This window comes from Aptenodytes forsteri, unplaced genomic scaffold (assembly GCF_000699145.1).
Source record: "Aptenodytes forsteri isolate BGI_AS27 unplaced genomic scaffold, ASM69914v1 Scaffold145, whole genome shotgun sequence".
Lineage (NCBI taxonomy): Eukaryota > Metazoa > Chordata > Aves > Sphenisciformes > Spheniscidae > Aptenodytes > Aptenodytes forsteri.
The window spans coordinates 3,922,186-3,944,002 of NW_008795122.1; the positions used below are offsets into that span (position 1 = coordinate 3,922,186).

Below are 21,817 nucleotides of genomic sequence, written 5' to 3' on the forward strand. Positions count from 1 at the left end.
TATAAGAGAGTTGTACATTTGTAGATTACTAACTGCAGATTCTAATGTTAGCTTTACTCTCCAACTCCTTAAGCTTAGTACAGCAGAACAGTACTGCTTTACTCCAGTGTATTGCTTGGAAATAATCCATATTCAGTTTCTGTACCAGTTCTCATATTATTACGGTAAAGCTGTCAGCTGTTTGAATGTTTTAAGTCTCCAAATAGGAAAAGGGAGAGTTTTAGCATTTAGAAGGTACAGATGTTCCTGTATTTTGTTTTCTGGAAATTACTGCTTCTGTGCTGTAGAGGAAGTTAATTTTAGGGTCAGATTTTGGTTATATTGGGTAAATGCCATTAATATGGAAGATCGTGACCATCAGAGGTGATCTAGTTCAGCACTGCCTAAATACAGGATTTATTACAGCCTCGTCATTCATAACACTTCCAACAGCCTTTCTAGGCACCTTAAAGGCTTGCTGCTGGGGAGGACGTTTTCACAAGCTAAACTACTCTTGGGCAATATGTATAAAGAGAAGGGGTAAACTTTTATCTGCTTTTGGGTACCTTCAGTATACTTGAGGACTGATACTGGCCCCTTTAGTTTTATCCTGTTGAGACAAATTCAGTTCTTCACCCTTTCCTTGAACATTCTGTTTCCTAGGTTTGACTTGTTGCTGCTCCTCACATCCAAATTGCCTGTATCTTTCTGGAAGTGTGGAAGTCTGGAAGGATGCAGGCCACAGCTGAGGTTTAAATGGGACAGTGAAAAGCAATTCTTAACACAGTATTCCTATTTATATTGAGTATGTTGTTGACTCGCACTCAGTCTGTGATCTGTTATATCCTTTGGACACTTCCTACAGTACCGCAAAGCAAGGGTAGTTGTTTACGTTCTCTATTTGCATAGTTAAATAAATGCAGAAGTTTTAAACATGATTGCTTCTTGTCTTTTGAATTGCATCTGCTTTTTCCAGACTTTCTTAACTTGAATTCCCATTCTGTTCCCCAGTATGCTTCAAGGCCTCCCTGGCTTAGTATCCACCCATGTTTTCTAATATTTTCATTAATGACTTGATGGAAGTGTGTGCTTTGAATATTCTAGATATAGGCCAAGCTCCTTTGGGTCTTCCATTTGATGCGTATCTCCAGTTTGCCAGTTGAATCATTGACAGTCTGAGTGGTGCTTGCTTAGGAGTGCACATCCACCCAATTTCATCTAAATTTTTTTTTTCATTATTCGCAAACCAAGAGAGAAGAAAAAAGCCTTGCTAAAAATCAAAGTGAAGCATTTGTAAATAGAAGTTATGTTGATAGAAATTAGCTTGACTTGTTTTTGAGAAATTTTGTCTGCACTTATCACCTGATTGTGTAGGCACTACCAAAAATCTTGTGCTAGTATTTTCCTGGGATCCTTCTGCTATTCTTTAAAAAAAAAAAAAAAAAAAGAGAGAGACTTTTTTTTTCAGGTCTTAGAAAAAATTCTGTATCTCATTACAATATCAAAAATAAATATTTGTAAGATTCATCCTGAGACTATAAGAATTAGTTGAAGAAACCTAACAGGATCCAGATGACTGGAAAAAAAAATAATCTTAGTACTTACATGAGCATGATGTGTCATCTAAAAATTGTTTAATGCTTTCATATTTTCCTAATCAAAGAAACTAGCTGAACATGTCTGAATGTGTTGTGTAGCTTAAGCTGGCTATGGCCTCATCAGTACTGGCAGATGACTGAGGTGTGGAGAAAGCTACTTTTACATACAGTGGCAGGTACCAAGTGAAAAATGAAATTAGCCAGTTTTTGCTTAAAATGAGATTCAGGTAATTGATTTTGATATCTGAATTATCAGCAGTTGAAGTTTATGCTGACATGTTAGAGGCCCTCTCTGTTCAGAACTAGTGTGTTGACTCAGTGTAAAACTCACTGTATAACTGTGAAATCTGCATTGGGTAGAGTCATTCATAGCACTCGGGCAGCCTATGCCTGCTAGCAAAGCAATGCTGTAAAAGATGGCTTAGCTAATGCAGCGTATCCTCATGCATCTGGTTAAATTGTGAGACTGCATGCGAGCGTTCCAGTGCAGTCTTTGGAGAGACCTTTGCAGTGCAAAGTGAGAATTTTAATTTTAATTTAATTCTCATAATTGGTTTTTGTAACAGGTCACAGTTTCAAGGCTATTTTATTACAGAAGCATGGTGGGGAGCAAGTTTTATACGCTTAAGTCAATGGATTGTCTGTGTGGAAGGAATCTTCTATGTGCCAGTAATACGTGAATGAAAATGAGGAAGAGGAAGCCTATGAGCTGCTAGTGGCTTTTCACTGAAAACTGCATATGCAGAGATCAGTTACACACTTAGAGAAGCCTAAGCGCTGGATGTAGGTCAGGCTGTAAATCAAGAGTGAACAGCAGCTGCAGAACTTTTAAACGCAGGAAGTTGTGTTCTTCTGGAGTGTTTGCTGAACATCTTCCACTGCAGAGACCAGAAGAAATCTGCTTTAGTAAGAGATTCACCATGTGTCTGAGTTGTTGGTTTGCAGCAACTGAACTGGTGCTGGTGGGCAGCTGGTTTGCTCTGGGAACACTGTGGCAGATGTGAGGCCATTGCTTCTGGTACAGAATTGGGACTGAAATGTAAAGGGATATTTGTTCAGCCTGGAGAAGAGAAGGCTCTGGGGAGACCTTAGGGCAGCCTTTCAATACTTAAAGGGGGCTTATAAGAAAGATGGGGACAGACTTTTTAGTAGGGCCTGTTGCGATAGGACAAGGGGGAATGGTTTTAAACTAAAAGAGGGTAGATTCAGACTAGATTAAGGAAGAAATCTTTTACGCTGAGGGTGGTGAAACACTGGAACAGGTTGCCCAGTGAGGTCGTGGATGCCCCATCCCTGGAAACATTCAAGGTCAGGTAGGATGGGGCTCTGAGCAACCTGATCTAGTTGAAGATGTCCCTGCCCACGGCAGGGGGTTTGGACTGGATAACTAACCTTTAACCCTTCTAACCCAAACTATTCTATGATATTTTATTAGGCTCCAGCAGTGGAAAGGATAAGCTGCAATATCATTGCTTCAGTTTTCATCTTTATGGCTAACACTGCCACCCTAGCATGAGTATGCCAAATTCAGGAAATGTTTGTGTTGGCATGACCTTAGTAATCCACCAGTGCCTCTTCAAAACAAAGGGGTATCTTCCTTTTATCCTAGCTATCCAGATGCTGAGTGTACACCTGGCTTTTGAAGAAAACAGGCAAATTGAGCACATTCTTGATCTGTACAGTTGAAGCACTACATAGTCATGGGTTTGTCTTTTGAATCAACTTTTGTATAAATATTAAATGAATGGATCTGATGAAGTTGCTTACATCTCTGTTTTGTAAGATGGAATAAATAAAATCACAGCTTTGAACAGTAGCAAACAATTTCTGCATGCATTACTGTGAGGTGTTTATGCTTTTGAGATTACAGACATCAAGGTGCATTTGCGACACATTCTGTGTTTCAAGAATATATTATCTCTATTCACCATCTTCACACCACAGCTCTTATTCAGAGAGAAACTTTACTTGGTTTTCCTTTTTTTTTTTTTTCTTTTCCCAGTCACTTATTTCATTAGGAATTGAGCTAACAAACCTATCCCTGACATAAAAGGGTAGCAGTCGTCTGGCAGAATCCTGGCTGAGGCATGGGGTTGGCACCGTGAGCCAGTCAGATAACACTCCTGATGGTCAGATGCCCTTTTCTGATTCCATATTGGCCTTGCTGAACATGTGTTTTATGCATTTTTGGGAATGGACCTATTACACTTCTGGAAAGATGGTCTTGGTCTCTGGCTATATTGTTAGTGCAGCAATGGGCCTAAGAGCTTAAAAAGTAGCCATGTCTCTTTCCAGACAGACAAGATAATGATGTCAGTGTTGGTGATGGAGAGACTGTCTCAGGATTTAGAATTTAAACTTCTCAGTGTAGTGTCTTGGAGGAGTCTGATTTAGAATGTTTATCACTTAATTTCAGCATCACAGAAACCCAAAGGCTTCTCTGTTAGCAACAGGGACCCTGGAATTAATTGGCTAACTTAACTGATTAGTCTCACTCTAAAGGGGAGTGGGGTGGGTGAGTAATGGTTAGGATTCAGTTTAAGGTTCCATACCTAAATGAAGCCTGTAACACCATTGCTGTGAGAGATCCTTTGGTTCTAGGTGCTTGACTTCCTATGAGGAGGAAGCTTGACTTAGGCTGCTTGTGTGCTTTAAGAAAGGTAGTCCTTAGCCGGGTCAATGCTATGGTCACTGAGTTAGATGCCACCCTTCAAAGGAAGCTTTAACACTCGTAACCTCAGCAGAAACAGAGGATCTTGTCTTCCTTTAAGGCCTGCTAACTGGAATCCTAAGAACTTCCAGGATCTCTCATGAGGTTTATTTTTGACTTTCTTAGCAAACTCAGCTGCCTCTGAGAGCTCATAGACATGAACTCATGAAAGCTCTAATTGCCAATTAAGTTTGATGCAAGGCAAAGCAATTATTTGCTAAACAAGTGGTGGATTAAGGAGCCATGGGCATATGTCTTTTTTACCTGTTTCTCTGGCATACTGTACTTGTCCCTCCTGTGATCTTTCTTAAATAAGATTGCTTATATCCACAGTAGCTCCTAAATAAACTGGTGAGCCTTGAAGAAAGGAGTCTGTCTTCATCTTGCTGGGAGAGCTAGGGTGGGAAAAATCTTTTTCTGATTCTCAGGAAGTCTGAGAATGCAAAAGAAAAAAAATCCACATTTTCAGGCTCAGGATAGTAAAACTTGCTTCAGTTTTACATCTTTTCCAGTTCAGTGTGAATGTGTAGCTTTTCATTCACTGTAAAGTACATTTTTTTTTAGGCATAAGTCCACCAACTTTAAAAAAAAACAGCTGCAGTCACAGGGAGACTGAAGCACTACTAGTATGTTCTTCTAGAGGCTTCTCTATCCAGTGTTAGTAGCACAAATTCTCAGGAAAGATCTTGCATCTACCCTGCCTTGGTTGATTCCTCAAAGAAAAGACCCTAGGAGGAAAATTATATTCTCAATGTATTCTTCTGGAGACTTAGTTGAAAAGGGCTATGAAGAAATTCCTTGGAGGCTTGCTTGAGTCCATTTTAGTAAGAGCATGCTTTTGCCTAACTTAACAGGCCTCAATCTTTGGAATCTGTGCTTGGGGCTATTGGGCCATACACTAGTGTACACGTATGCATCTACTTATTTTTAGTCAACCTGCTCATCTTCTGAGAAAAATGTGCACTAGCCAAACAGGAACATTGTGACTGCTGTCTGTTGTCACAAAGGTGAGTTAGCAGAACTCAAATGTAGAAAAGTTGCCTTTGTCTTCTAACTGCATATCTGTAGCTGTGCTCTTTATCTGAAGAACAGTCTTGGAATCTGCTTGACTGCCTTTGGATGCAAGGGACCTAGTTCACTAAGCATGTAGGATATAATTTTGATACCCATGGATTGTAGGATCATCAGATTGACCTGTTCAGCCTTTTAATAGGTTTGCAGGGGTTTTTTTAAATCTCTAGGTGTTAATGAGTTCTAAGACAGTGAGTAGAGCCAACTAATGGTCCTTTCCCAACCATTAAAGAAATTGAATCTTTCCCCAGGTTCATATCCAAGAGCTGTTACTAGAAATTCACTTAGTCTAGATAGCCCACCTAAGAGAACTTTCATTAAGAGGATATTCAGTAGAGGTTTTCAGAGCATCCCTATAACACAATGAGGTTGGAGTGGTAGGCATTTTCTTTTTCTTCATGATGGACTGTGGCAGGTGCTCTCACTCCCCAAAACCAAAACTGGAGATTACATGTAAGTGAAACCTAGAAGTTCAGCTCAGTCTGTCACAACAGTGGTAGCTTAAAAGGGACATACAGACAACCTGAATCTACCTCCATCACTGGCCTGATCCTTTAGTCTTTCCTAGGATGTAAGAGCAGAGGAAAAAGTTGCTTGTTGTCATCTGTAAGTATAGCTGATGCTGGCTAGCACTCCAGTTCCTAATGTTGAGATGTTCTTGAAGTTCTGCTCTTTGTCCCCAGAAGACTCAAACATAAATATCGTAACTTTCATGCCAAAAGAACTTCTTCCCACTAGCTCCTGAGTTCCTAAACCTTTCCCTGACCTGAAGAGGCATTTCATAATGGTGCTTGTTACCTGAGGGCAAAGATTTTCTTGTTTATTTCTTTTCCCTTTTGATCTTGAAGTTTCCCAACAGAGTTGAGACTCTACATAGAGTTTTCCCATGTGTCAAATGCTGAAAAGCATGTATACATTTATATTTAATGCCTTTCACAGCTCCATTAGAGTGTCCTATTGGCCATGTCCTATAGTACGAAGTGGAATGCAGCACAGAGCTTGGTGGACATCTTCTTTGCACACAAGGATTCTTCTTCTGTTAATCATGTTGTCTTTGAAACTTGTTTGCATTGATAGGCATTTTTTTGAATCCTGTGGCCATCTTCCAAGAAGGTAAACAAGAAGTACTGGGATCTGCAGGATTTGCATATTTACTGTTCGTGCAGCCAAATTATGGGTATCTGTCATCAAAAACTCTTAACAGATCATCACACTGGACAAGAAAGTGCACTCATGGTATCATCACTGTTGTTTCTAACCATTTGGCATTTTTGCCTGGCATATATGTCCACATACCTTTCGTTTGCACGGAAACCTCTGTAGACTCTTGTAGTGGGATCTCTACCAGAATGTTGACATGCTTATAACAAGCAGTCAGCTGCTGTTTATAAACTTTCAGACTTCATTGTACATAGCACGCATGGTTCGGGCAGTGGTTGAGGATCTTCCCTTTTGAAGGAGACCTGCTTAGTTTTGTTGGTGACAAGGTCTTACCCTTCATCAGGGATTCCAGTCTGATGCCGCTCCCTTTGAAAGGGCGCTCTCACCAGGCTTTGAACAGGACAGCTGTATCCAGGTATGCTCATTTGTCTTCATTTTCACCGCAGGAGCCTGCAGAAGAGGCTGGTGCTATGATTTAGGCAAAAACTTTTGAGTTTGTTACAGTATGACAAAATGCAAGCATTTTAAGGTCACGCCAAGCTGCAAATCATGTTCTTTTACCTTATGCAGGGGAGTGATTGGTCTATCAAATTACTGTATACAGTGGTTTAGTTGTCCAGGAATTGGATGCTTTTGCAAATGGGCATAGCTGTTTCAAAACAGCCACTTTCAAAGAGCCACTTTTTAGGACTGGAAGGTTCCATGAACACTTTGACTTTATAAGAAATACTAATAAGAATCACTTTTTCTTAGTAAGAAAGTTTTAGTGCTTCTCAATAAGTACTAGCCGCTCTGCTTCAGGCTGCTGTGGAAGCTCCTCTATATATGTTCTTGACAGTTGTTTTTTCAGGCCAACCATCTGCAAACAGTGAGTAGCTACAGGAACATTCTTTCTCACTCTTACTTTCCCTGGCTAAGGTAATTTTTTCTGGAGCCCATTGTGGCATATGACTGACAGCCTGAAGATGTTGCCTGCATTTGCAGAAATTTTGGTGTCAGCCTGTGGTCAATTATGTCCTATGGAGTTCATCTCTCTCTCTCTCTTAAGGAGGGTAGAATATCTTGGCATTAGAACATACACGCTTGCTCAAACTTATTTTGGTTAACATCAACATTAGGAAGCATTCTCTTAGGCATACTCATGTTGCCAAAGGAATTGGATAGTTGTGTATGCAGGTATAAAAGGTTCTCTAAGGAGCTAGTAACTTGCTTGCTGGAACGGGAGGGACCTAGGCTCTTGGTTAGCTCAGTTATGGTGTATATTATGGCCATCTTTAACATGCAGCTACAAATGGAAGGCTTTTCAGTGTTACTCAGTCTTACCATGCTAAAATTTCTAATTAGTCTGAGGCAGTTTTGCTCTTGTCAAGAGACCCTGTCCCATAGTGGAATTTAAACCTAGGTTATATATGTTTGATAGGCCAGAATTTGAAACGTTGTTCCTTTGTTACCATCTTCAGCATCAGTAGCCTCCCAGTGGGATATCTCCATTCCTGATAGCTGCAGAACAGTTAGCTGGAGCTCCGTTTTATTTCACCTCTCAGCATGCTGCTGCCATTAGGAGAACAGTCCTTCAGTGTCTGTTCATCTAGGGATTCATGGGACTCTCCTCCAGGTAAATGGAGTTTTTGTGAGGAGTAGTGTTTGGAGGTACCCACTGCATCAATGTACGCATGGGCAATTGCTTGAAGGAGAGAGGCAAGTTACTGTTCTGTTACTGTTCTTCTGTGACTATGTGTTCTTTTACAACCTGCCCTCCTTTCCTCTTTGTCCAAGTCCCTGAAAGATTTCTAGGGAATTGGAAGAACTTAAAAAAAAAAAAAAAAAATTTGCTCACCAATCCTGTGGCCACAAGCAGAGAGAATTTGTGCATGCCCCTCTAAATACTACTCAAGCAAATTATTTCAGCTAATGGTACTTGTATAGAAGCGCGCTCACTGTGAATAAACATGAAATGTGTATCGAATAATGGTTACAGGCAGGTAGTCTTTCTGAAGTTCTTCAGGTGAAGTGGCGTGGAATAATTCAGTGCTTTGTCCACTGGCATGCTCTAGACTTACTGCCCGGTGTTTGTGGAAGGTGATTTTCCAGCTGTTCAGCTGCTGAAGGCCATGCAGCTCATTCCTGCCATTCTGTGAGGATGCTCTTCAGTCACCCACGGCGGGACTCTTGCTTTGTTCCAGCTATATTCTCTGTATTGTATTGGGGGATTGGACTAGATACCTTTAAAGGTCCCTTCCAACCGGAACCATTCTATGATTCGCTGCTGTATTCCAGCCTCTGCCATCCTGGTATGTCAGGATGTTTGAGAGAGGATCTCAAGATACATCTTCGTTCTTGCTTTCTAGAGTAACTAGATACCATAGCCTTTATGTTACACTCTAGTAGAGGCACAATCCTGACAAACACTGATCACTCTGAATGATGTATATGTTGAAGAGACACACACATCTATAGAGGGATACACACTCAGTACCACAGCTGTTGCAGTGTGACTTTGTTTTTTGCATCCAAAAAACTTTTAGATCTTTCAAGCTAGAAAATGCATGATGTGTTTTCAACTGTTTCTGGTTAATGTCTTTTGGGGAGGAAAAATAGTGAGGGTGGAAGTAATGCGCATTATAGATGCGGCCCACATGTATGTGAATATCTAAAATTATTTCCACTTTAATAATGTGATCTTTGTTCCGAGTGGATGCCATCTATTTAATGTCAACACAATTGAGAAGGCTTTGGCCTTATTTAAATTTCCACTTACAATAGCAGTGAAGTAGTATGACTTCAAATGGCTCTTGCATACCTTCTGCATTTTGGAGGGATTTCAGTTGAAGCTCTCTGAGGTGCATCCATTCTGTGCCAGCATAGATGCTTTTGTGGGGAGCAGTGTGGAATGTTGGTGTACCAGTTTCTCTCTGCAAATACAGGGACAGCTCCTTAAGGTCAGAGGATTCAGTGGTGGGGGAATCTGCTAATACAGTGGTGTGAAAGACCTAAATGGGAGAATCTACTGTTTGAACTCTTAAAAAGCTTTATCTTTTTTTACTGACAGAAGAAACCTGAAAAAACAAATGAGATAATGTGACATTTCCTAACTAGAATTTTCTTTTCAGTAAGTTCAATAAAAATAGTTTGTTTGCTAAATTCTTGACTATTCTAGGTATTCCATCATTTTTTTGAATCAAAGGATCTGCAAGAGGCCTGCATCTAAAAGGCTTTTAAACAGAAGTTTAAAAGTAAAGATCACCTGTCTTTATTGCAAGATGTTGCAAAACACGTAGTTGAGCGCCACTGATACTGAATCATTTGTTTGAAAAACAAGTAGGTATCACCAGGTGAATCAGTGTGGATAACAATTCTTACATCAAACATATTTTAGAAAAACCCTGCAAAGCTCTTTCCCTGAATTTTCTGAGCATGAGCTATAGAAAATCGATCCAAATATTTTAGGAGGAACAGAATCGCAAAACCCTGCCTTGTACCACAGTAGTTTGCTGCTAATGACAAGGAAACTTTACCCTTCCCAGTAAATGATTTAATATGAAACGTTTAACTTGCTCGAGCAGACAGTGGCGATGGTTCTGCACTAAGACCCCAGTTGCTTCGGGCTGCACCTTTTCTGAAGACAGGGAATGTCTGCTGGACCAGTCTCTGCCACCCTCATAACTAAATACGTCTCCCTGTACATTCATGCATGTGTGGGCTTGCTCACCACCATAATCTGTGATGATAACTCTGGGTAGCAAGAGGACAGTTAATTGAAGACATCAGGACCTTCCTCCAGCTTCAGTCCCTTCTCCCAGTATTGCCTTGTTTTACCATAACAGCAGAGCTGATCCTGTAGGAGCCGTTCATCCGGGGCAGGAAGGAACTGCTTCCTCCACAGGTGGATGTGTATAGTAGCTGTGCTTTGGGGAGGAAGGCTGACATGACCATGGAGAGGGCCTCTGGGAACTGGGTCCGGTCCCTGCAGTTGCCAGAGTATAGGCTATGGTTTAGACAAACAGTAGGGAAAGGAATTGTACTTGAGCAAAGCCAGATTGACTGGGGTTGAATGATGTTTGCTCTTTGCTTGAAATGGCAGTGCCAAGTACTTGGTGTGGAAAAATAAGAGAAATACATTATAAGTCTTTTTATGGTGAATCCACCTGTCAATGTGTACCTGCCTGATACAGTTTGTCTGTATAACGCTATTTTCTCAGCATTTAACTGCCTGCTCATTTCTATCTTCCTTCAGTGCAAAAACACTTGACAACAAAATACCTTTAGTGCTTCTCTGTATGGATGTGCTCAGAGTATGCTGCCGTTACTGTACAGCTCTGCAGAGGCTGTCATAGCTAATCTAGGTGATCTTGTGCACTCTTTGAGGATTTAGTTTCTGTACTTGGACTTTACAAAAATTAAACTGCACTAAGTTTGTGGAATGTTGTCTTCCACATTAAAGGGTTATTTAATTCTGGTGCTTGTTTATTGTTTTAGCATTCTGCTATCTTAAAAAAAATCTTAATATATTGCTTGGGAGCCTTTCAAACTGAGGCTGGAAAAGTTGTTTTAAATTCTTTTTAAAATGTCTAAAAAGTAAGCAAGTCCCAGAAATTTTGGACCTGAGGTTGCTTTTTTTTTCTAACATAAAATAAAATATTGGGACTCCTTCAAAACATGATTCTGTTTAGAGGCTTTTTTATGTATTATAAGCAAGGCGTGATATAATAAAATCTCTACAGTCAGTACTGTTTGGTTATCAGATAATTGTTTGGAGACTGAAAAGCCTGCCTTTCCTTGCTAGTAGAATAGATTTGTTTTAGGTGTTACAGCTGTTTGTTACACCTTTTCAATGTTCTGCTTCATTAGAGATTGAAATCTTAATGTGCTTATTAAAAAAAAAAAAACAAACTACAAAAAGGTGTTCAGATATACATGCTGCATCATCATCTTCCATTGCCCTTTCTATCTTTGATTGTACCTCTAGACATACCAAACAAAAAATAAAGTCTAAAATTTAGAAAAGAGCACTTCATACTTTTAGAATAATACTTTAAATACATTTTAAACTTGTGAAAAAGTACATTTTGATACAGTTACAATTGATCTTTTGATTCCTTTCTTTTTAAATTAGGGCTTTAGGTGTTCAAATATTCTAATTAAGCATGGTAGAAAAGTTAAATGTGTACTTTACCACTGAAAAGGTAATTTTTTTTTTCTTCAGTAATTCCTTAAAGGATCTAAGGCTGGAGGGTGCTTTGTTTTAAGTCAGAAATTAGACTAACAGTGTGAGTGGGAAATGTTACAAGTATCAGTGTACATGGAGCATGCTACTTTACACACAAGATGAAAATATGTGTAACTGAGGAACTTTGAAGTAGGTTTAGCTGAAAACTAATCTTATACTGGAAAATAATTTCTGTTATGTGTGGCTAAATGTTAATGTCATGCAGATCTATGTGTATTGTAAATGTCTGTTAGAAAATTGATCCCCAAACTGTTTTAATTCGTTCAAATGTCATGGATTGTCATAGTTCTGTCTGTGATTAGCAAGCTTCTAGATTATTACAGCTGAAATACTGTAAATTCTGTTGACAGTTACAAATGCCTCTAAAAAAAGGCAATCTTATCTAAACTTTTATTTTGAAAGGGGCCATTATATCGTCACCCTGTACTAATAAGCATTATGTGTCTATTTTTCGTCTTTCCTTTACAGAACAAAAGAGATGAACATCTTTTGAAAAAAAGAAATGTTCCCCAAGAAGAAAGTTTAGAAGATTCTGATGTTGATGCTGATTTCAAAGCAGTAAGTTCCTTGATTCTGGAATTATTTTTAAAACTTTGGTGGTGTCTCAAAACAATGTATTCTGGTTTTACTTTAACACTGGAAGTCTTGCAGTTATTTGAAAGCAAAATTATGAACTGATAGGCTGCAAAAATTAGTTTGATTGTATTAAATGTTTAAAAAGAATATAATTTAGCAACAAAATTACTAAAACACTTTCTTTTTCTTTTCAAGCAAAATGTAACACTAGAAGCTATACTGCAGGTATGTTACATTTAACTGTTTTTTTTATTAGAAGTGCGTGTCCTGTGCATTTTTAGTTTTTACTGTTAATTTTTTTTTCAGAACGCCACAAGTGACAACCCAGTGATCCAACTAAGTGCTGTCCAAGCTGCAAGGTAAAAATAAATAAAGGCACAGAAATACATTTCCTATACGTTTTTCATGATGAAAGTTACTTATTTTACTTTTAATTTCACAGAAAACTCCTATCCAGTGACAGAAATCCACCTATTGATGACTCAATAAAATCAGGAATTTTACCAATTCTGGTAAAATGCCTAGAAAGGGATGATAAGTAAGTATACTTTTAAGAATGTTCACCTTTAACTGAAAATCTGCATTCAAAAAACCATCTCATTATTTCAAATGAAACTGGGGATTCATAGCACCATATAATCTGACACTGTGGATCACGTTCCATGATGATAAACGATAAATTCTCCAGGAGTATTTATTCTGCCACTGAAAAGTCATTTTATTTTTTTAGAGCTTGCATGAGCATATCCAGCTAATGGAGAAAACCTTACTAAATTTCTCATTGGTTTTGAATATTTCAGACTTTTTTGTTAACTGTTTTTAAGAAACCTGTCTCAGACTTACTGTGTGTATTTGTGTGAAGGCAGAAAACGTGCCTGGTTGTGAACAGGGCTCTTCTCTTTGTCAGAATACACTTGTCATCTTTTTCATTAAGGTTATTAGCATAAGTTTCTAGCTTCTTTCGTTCTTACTGCAAGGTGGATCTCCTTCTGGTTCTGTGCTGCTCCCTCATGTGATGGTACAACACAGTGAGCATGCTCTCTGTTACGATTCTTTGTTGGAAAACAAGAGCTTCAGTAAGGGAGGTAGAGAACATTGAGCATGTAGTTGTGAGAATTTAATGACATGTAAGAAAAATGCCATATTCCACAATCCATGAGACCCTTATTCAGATAGATGGGGATGAACACATTTGAGGTAAATGTTTTAGCCTATCTTTGGTCTCAGTATTTACAGTATTTCTATTTTCAAGGCTATTTCTGCAGCCATGAGGGCTAGAAACTTCAAAAATGCAAATTGGCATTTTGAGTATAATTTGGTGGTTGCAAATAGGGCTAGAAACCAAAAATGCAAATTCGCATTTTGAGTATAATTTGGTGGTTGCAAAAACATGAAGCGTGAGTAGCTTTGTTTCTAGCTTGCTTAACAAAACAGTTGCTTAGAAGGCAGCTGGCAATAACGTTCAAATCAGGAGAGCATTTTAAAATGGGTCATGAATGCCTGTCTGTTCTAGAAGTAGATGGTTCAGTGCTGTGAAAATTCTTTTAATTTGAATTTTCTGTCTAGTTTTTGTATGATTTGCCTTTGTAAATATTTAATAAGCCTTTCGAAATTGAACTCAACATTTTCTTAAGCAGTCCTTTTAATTGTGATTGCTATATAATATTTAGTAGAGGTAAACTCTGCAAAGACTTTGTGTAACAGATTGTTAAAGCTGTTGTTCATGTTATAACTGAAAGCTTATCACTAGAGGAAGAAAAGAAGGACCGACCTAGAACTAGAATTTTAAAGCATTTGATCCTAGAATTTTTTATAGATTTTTATATACTACAAAGGTTTATAGATAGCTGCTGACAGGTGCTATTTGTTTTTACAACTCTTTATTTACACATCTTGGGCCCTCCTATCTAATTCTTCTGCAATCCCATCCCCAATAAAACCTTAAAATGCTTTGGAAACTAATGCACAAAGAAAAAGCTTAAAGGAAGCAGGTGCTATGGCTGTATATAAAACCTTATTGGTAAAGACCCAAAAAAGCATGGAAATGAAAAATAGTTACCTAACAGTAAATATTTTCTGCTCCTCCCAAAGCCAGACACCTTACTGTTACGCTAACCACCATAAGCTGTAAACTCTTTTATAGCTTCTAGAACTCTTAACCTTTAGCGTTTGCTTGAACAACAGTTTTCATGCAAACTGTTTTACTAAACTGCTGTTGGCATAGACAACAGTTGACAGACATCTTGGAAGAGATGTTCCCCCAGCTTTCATAATATTTGTAACTAATTTTATCTGCATTTAATAAGTCAGTTTTAATACAGGTATGATGCTGTCTTTTGATACTGATGCTAGATCTTTCCCCTGTCTGTGGTGGAGCAGAAAAATGTCTTTATCCCAGTATACCAGCTTACGCTTGATCTGGGATGTAGTGTTAGAAGGGCCAAGTTTTTATTAGTTATGGTCAGACATGGTTAATTTCTTGAGAACTACTAATGGCAGCAAGACAGTTGCACTTTCTTCACTAAATATGAATAGTGTTTGGATCAGTTGGATGTGAAGAGGTCTCTCTTGCCCATCGGAGAGGCATAATTAAATTTTATGATGAGGGGTGCTAGACATCTTTCATACAGGAGAAAATTAGTTGACTAGAGTAATGGTCAGCTTCACTGGTTGGTATGTACTTCAACAAGTATTACTGCTTTTGGGGTTTTTTTATTACTAATATGAAGTCAGAATGATGGGTGGTTTACAAAAGGTCATAGAATGTAAAATCTTCTTTTTCTTATAGCTTTTCCTCTGAAATGTCCAGGCTTAGAGGTTTTTGGGTTTTTTTTTAAACTTTTAGCCCAGTGGCACTGCTTAAATGTAGAGTGTGTCAGAGTGGATACAGCTAGTAATACTGAAATGAACCATAAAATAATCTGCAGATCATGTTTTAACTTATTACTATAAAATTATTTCATTACAGTCCTTCATTACAATTTGAAGCTGCATGGGCATTGACCAACATAGCATCAGGCACTTCTGCACAGACTCAAGCTGTTGTACAGTCTAGTAAGTATTACAGTTTGGTTTTTGGGGGGCAGTGGATATTGTGGGTAAAAGGGAAAAGGGGATATTTGAATAGCAAATGCATTTGTTATCAAAACCAATAAAATAATAAAAGCATGTCTGTCCTCTTTCTAAAAAAATTTCTACATTTGCTCTTAAACATTAATCTGTTTGTCACTAACGATTAATATTAAGGATCCCAGACCCGATTTTCCCATAAAGAAGATAGTGACAGATGATATAATGAGTATGACAAAAAATGTTAGTCCTTTCTAAGTCTTGGGTTGATTTCTGAAATCATGTACTGTTAATTCCCCTATGGCTAAAACTTATGTTAGGAAGTAATTCTTTCTACCTCAAAGGTATGTTCATAAATCTTATTAAAGTTGTTAAATACATATAGTTATGTAAGGTTGCCCATTTAAATACAAAGTTAAGAAAATTACCATCCTTTCCTTGACTGTATGATTAGTATCTCCTGTACACACTGAGTTTGTTGTGCTGCCTTCGTTTTTTGCTTAACCAGCCAGTGAGACTTCCATTATGAAAAGAGATAGGAAATAAACTCTGAAGTTGATTGAAGAAAAATTATTCAAATTAATTTTTCAAGATTATATATATAGCTTTTCTGTATCAGCACGCTTATCTTAAAACAATCACCTTTATGCTAAATACAACATTTTGTCGTTAAACAGGAGACTATAGATAAGCAAACATATAATAAATTGTCTTGGCTTATTCATATTCAGTGTTCTTATATGGGAAAATGGTGGCTTATTTGATTTCTTTTTCTTTTTAAGTGTATGAACCTGCCTTTCAAATCAAAATGCTGTTTTGTATGTTTTAATAGCTAATAAAATATCTCACTAATTGTTAGATTCTGTATAGTTAAGATATTGGAGCAATAGAATAAGAATGCTTATCAAAATAAGCTTTGGATAAAAATCCAACGCCTTTTAAAAAAAATCGGTCTTGAATTTGCTTAAAAAAATCCTGATGTGGTTTGGGCATCTTTGTTTTTAGATTGCTTTTCTGATGTCTAAATATCTTTGAAAAATCTATACCCAAGGTTTTTTCATCCTTCCCAACTTGTTCATTGGTTAGTCATTGTTTTCTTCCTTTTTCAAGTCCCACAATGTTACCATATTTGAATGAATGAATCTAATGAAAAGGCTGTTTATAGTATTAGCTTTGCAGAAAAAAATCTGGAAGAAATCATAAAGTAAAAATTAAAATTAGAATGAAAATATGTACAGCACAGCCAAAAGCATTGCTGTTACCTGAACAATTACTAGAAGTTCAGGCTGGGATATGTCTCTCCCAAAATCTGTTTAGCTAACGCTTGAAAAGAAGAAAATGTGATAAAATGACCTTAAAGAAGCAAAAAGCTTTTTCCAAGCTTTACTCCTGAAGAGAAAATGGAAGAAGTTTAGTCTAAAAGTCTTGCTGCTTTGGCTGGGAGATGACTAAAGGAAAACAGCCTCCCAACTCTACTCCCATTAGATAAGGGACTGTTTGAGGAGACAAAGAGATAGACCCTTGCAGCTATAGAAGAGGCTGGTGCAGCCTAAATACAAAAGGCGGCGGCCTCCTGCAATCAAGAGGGACAGATGGCAGTTGGAAGGCCCAGCAAAAGAGAAGTACGATATACACAGAATAGATCTTGGCAGGAGCCAATTTGGAGGAGAAGTAATTAATTTTTCGAGAGCAGTAGATCAGATAGCCTGCAACTCATGCTTTCTTAGACTGTCCTTCTGCCGGAGTGCTGATATGAAATAATTTCATTTGTGCTTTTGAAAGCATACCAGGATTGCAGTCTGATATAAACTACATACTTGACCCTCCTCTCTGAAATATGTTGAATACACATATGGCTGAAGTGTAATCTCAGTAATCACTGAGAAGGAAGCTAGAATATTCCACTTGAGCTAATGGAAGTGGGATGATTGTTACAAGAACAGAGTGTGTTCTTAAGCGACGGTGTGTTGCTGTCCCTCCTAACTTGTCAGTTGTAGGCAATTGCTGAATTACTCATCTAGGGCGGGGAAGGAATTTTAGGTTGTCTTTATTCTTCATCGCTCTGTATTTTTAGGAAGATACATCAGGAGTTTTTGGCTCATTATCACATGTTAAATTATCAACAGAATATTGATTCACAGTTGCTCACAAATTGTGTTGCAATTTTTTAAAATTTCTGAAGCTATTTCTACAAGAAAAAAATATTATTTCCTTCAACAGTATATAAATTGATCTATTTTACTTTGCTCAGAAAGACTATAGGACGAGTATGATCATATATAGATTTAAAAAATTGCTGCAAGAATTACTGTCTTTTCAACAGTATGGGTTATCCAAAGGGAAGTAGTGCATGGGAATAGTAGAGGGATGGTTTCTTAGCTCTATTAAATTTATTTAACTCAGCAGAGACTGATATCTAAAATCAGTACCGCTTCCTTAATCTGGTATGTTGCCTGCGATATATAAAAGCAAATTAAAACGTGTCTTAGGACTGGCAGATGGATGTAAATCTTCACTGCATACGGAAACTAACTATAGCCACCTCTTGGGAGGAAGCTGTTTTCTTAAAGTCAAGATTTGAAGCACGTTTGCATGAGTAGGAATGTCATTCTGCTAGGTATGTATTGTGATGTTGGATAACTGGAAAATCTGAATTACCAGGACATTAAACCTAGCATCTACATACTCGAGGCTCTTGCATATCACTTTGAGAAATCTGGGGAAATATTTACACGTGGGGAGCATTGTTGTTTAATAGTTGCTTCTCAAGTCTATTTTTTCCCCTCTCTAGATATGTATAGAAATGTTTAACTGAGGTTTTGTATGCTCTTCATAATAGAAACATGTATCTTAGTATAAGGCATGGTAGCGAAAGCTTTTTGTATTAATCAGTGAAAGTATTGTGCATATACCATGTCCCAGTAAAAGCAAATCTGATCTTTGCATTCTGTAGATGCAGTACCCCTCTTCTTGAGACTACTTCATTCACCACACCAGAATGTTTGTGAGCAAGCTGTCTGGGCTCTCGGAAATATTATAGGTAACTCTTGTTGTTATTATAATGATTTGAATTCAGGGAGCATTTTATTTTAGAATTTGACTTTTTGAACATTGGCATTATCATATGAGACTATGTTTCCTCTGAATTCTGTGGCTTAATATAATTTTTCATGTGGCCAGAATTACATACGTACATCCTATTTTTTTCTAAAGAATAGTAGCACTTGCTGCACAAAATATTAACAGGATAAATTTTGTGTCTCGTAAAATATACATACATGTCTGCACGTATGTATATTTATTTGAACACGAACTGCTAGTAGTAGACTATTGGTGAGGAAACATAGAATTTCAGTATCCCAACATGTCATTGCATACATTTCAGGATTTTCCATTTTTAATGTAATTTCTTTTACAACAATTTTCATTTCTGTAGGTGATGGTCCTCAGTGTAGAGATTATGTCATATCACTGGGAGTTGTCAAACCTCTTCTGTCCTTCATCAATCCCTCCATTCCCATCACCTTCCTTCGGAACGTCACATGGGTCATTGTAAATCTCTGCAGGAATAAGGACCCCGCACCGCCTATGGAGACAGTTCAGGAGGTAAATAAAGAATTACAAGACAGATAATTTTTTATACTCTGGGCTAGAGGCCAAATGTTTTACATTGTCATACTATGAATTTATGCATGTTTTTTGCCACTGTCTTGTGCCACATACCAGTTGTTAAATTAAGTAGTTTGACCGATTTGATGCTTCTTACTAAGGCTGTTGTAAAGGTATTTGTAACATCGGAAACTGAGTAAGACTAAAGACTGACGAGCCATATATTAAAATGGACACAACAAGAAATTAACACACTAGAAAGTGTTAACATACTCAGCATTTCATGTTTTTGTCAAAAGAAGGCTACGAACGTGATTCTGTATATAGAAGTATTCAAATGTAATTATTTTCTGTAAGAGGAAATGTAAGTAAACTAGTGAATGTAGTGCAGTGTTTGTTTCGACTACCTGTGAACACGCAGTCAATGTCAAGTCCCCACTGGAGAAGAGAAGCATCTGAAAATCCTTTCAAACTGGTGAACAGAGCAAATGCAGTGTTTGTAGAGTAGGCACAGCTAAAGTGATGATATTTGACTAGAACTATAGCTGTAATGTACGTAAAATTCTTCATTTTAAGATAAATTCCAAAGTGTAGATATAGTTTTTGAAGCCATGTGAAGTATAATATTGTTAGCAACTAAACTTTAATGAAATTTTAAAAATGAAACAGAGAACGGGGAAACCTTTAGAAGTAATGCTTTACCAAATAAAAAACCCTGTTCTAAGCAGTCTTATCATGGCTCAGTTTTATATTTTCTCCGTAAGTGAATACAAAATTAAAATTTTACTTTAATCCAAGAGGGTTTTATATATTGATAGTAGGCTAATGATTTTTATTATATTGTGTGGTAACAAAGCTTTCAAAATAGCAGGGGGTTGTCTTATCTCTGTTTGCTTGTTTTCCCTCAAAATATAGTCTGCTCTCTGTGTGTCTTTGAAATATAGCACTGTCTTGTATTTTTACAAATTTTAAATATTATATATATATTTTTAGACATACTTTTAGGGAATGACCAGCTGCTGGGAAGTGTGTGAATGCAATATGCTAATGCAATCTCAAGCTAAGCTTTGTGGCTGCAGTACTTGGATTCATGATTGTACAGCCAATTTTTTTCTACTGATGAACTTCTTTTCAGATTTTGCCAGCATTGTGTGTTCTCATTTACCATACAGATATAAACGTAAGTAATTTCTAAAGTTTTAGATATTTAGATTGTTTGTTTTCTCTAGAGAGAAAATGCTGCAAGATTGTGTTTAAGTGGCAAACTTGTTTTTGTGTGTTAACTTATGTATAATTAAGTAGTAAATGCACAATTAAATGCAAAGACTAATACAACTGTAGTTATTCAGAGCATGAAAAAAAGTGCAAACACCATTTCTGAAATCTTTTCTAAAAGTTTTTTTTTATCCTTTACATTAGAAACCTCATCAAAAAAATCCTATCTTGCAGAATTGAGCACTAGAAATTTAAAGTGCCAGCTTTACCATCAGCTTCACTTTAATTCTGCCCCAATTTATAATTTTGCATAGGTGATATATAATGCATGTATAGAAAAAATACATATAATTCTACATATCAGTCCAATCAAATATTGTGATCGTATGGGTTAATCTGACTTTTGTAACCTGTTGAGTGCCTGACTTTGCAACCTGTTTAACTAAGGAAATCACATATGAAAATATACTTAAATAAACAGTAATAAACTATTGTTTTGTGGCACCTTTGACAACTTTCCTTCAGGTTTTTAATACTAAACCTTCAGTACTTCCCACATTCCAGATCCGTGGGTTTACATATATTTTTCTGAGTAAAGTCCTAGAGGGGTGAGTGAACTTACCTCCTGAAGTCACATATTGGGATTTCAGGAACAAAGATCTGTGTAACTAAGGAATACTGAGCTGCTCTTTTCCTCCTCCTCCTGTCAGGACTTTGTAATGTCTTTGACCCTTGCTCCCTATAGTGATCCTTCAATTTAGGGAAGCAGGAATTGAACCCTTGTGGTGGGTCTGGGGATAGAGCATAAGATTGGTGGAATTGTCTTTCATTACTTCCATGCTGTGGTAGTGATGTTTCTGCTGCTCTTTTAATGGTGAAGTGGGCTTGGCTCCACAAAATATTTGCAAATAGTTTAATTTGCAATTTTGCCAGGGTTTTCCCAGTGTAATGTGAGTGGGAGACAGCACATGGTGACATTCCAATTTGTAATTTGGACAAACCTGAATGGAAATTCATAGCAAAACCCAAACATATCTCTAACCTATAGGCTTTTTTTCCCTGCCAAATTTGAAAGCTTTTGCAAGCGATGATTGTGTGAGAGCTTCTTGAAGTAGATATGAGACTATGTGATGCCAGGTTTTGACTGATCTCAATTAGAGTGCCCGTCTTTTTGATCCTGAGAGTCAGGTGCTAGTTTGGAGGTACCAGTCTGGTCCCAGCCTCTCTGTACTGGAGCAGCAAACCTATCTTTGGAGATGAGTCAGTGATGCAGGTAGGTCAGCCAACAGTCCTGTGAGTGCTTCTGGCGGCTGCTGCTCTCATCACCAACAGGGCTGTGGGGCAGCAAACTGGTGAGGCACCATCTCTCACTGCTTCTGCTGCGATACTGGCTCCACTGCAGCACATTCTGCTGTCCCTGTGGCATTAGCAGGTGAGGGCAGCAGCAGGCTGTGTCAAGAAAGCATTAGGTCTGTGCTGTCTGGTCCCTGGAGCTGGGTGGAAGCAGCCTGTGGGTCAGGACTTTCAAGTCCTTCCTATGTCTCAGTACTGTAGTATTTAGCTATCTTAATAGCTGGAAATTTTAAATGGGTATCTGTTTTA

The 21,817-nt window shown here is 37.8% G+C and overlaps 1 protein-coding gene across 1 annotated transcript in view; it reads left to right on the forward strand.

The window, feature by feature from the left end:
* The window catches only part of KPNA3 (karyopherin subunit alpha 3), an 86,585-nt gene that overhangs the window by 53,931 nt on the left and 10,837 nt on the right, over positions 1 to 21,817 (forward strand). Inside the window, exons 5-12 of the mRNA XM_009277174.2 lie at positions 12,215 to 12,304; positions 12,518 to 12,547; positions 12,629 to 12,681; positions 12,765 to 12,860; positions 15,291 to 15,376; positions 18,345 to 18,431; positions 18,828 to 18,997; positions 20,136 to 20,180. Of these exons, the coding sequence (XP_009275449.1) occupies positions 12,215 to 12,304; positions 12,518 to 12,547; positions 12,629 to 12,681; positions 12,765 to 12,860; positions 15,291 to 15,376; positions 18,345 to 18,431; positions 18,828 to 18,997; positions 20,136 to 20,180 (657 nt within the window). The remainder of the gene's footprint in view (positions 1 to 12,214; positions 12,305 to 12,517; positions 12,548 to 12,628; positions 12,682 to 12,764; positions 12,861 to 15,290; positions 15,377 to 18,344; positions 18,432 to 18,827; positions 18,998 to 20,135; positions 20,181 to 21,817) is intronic.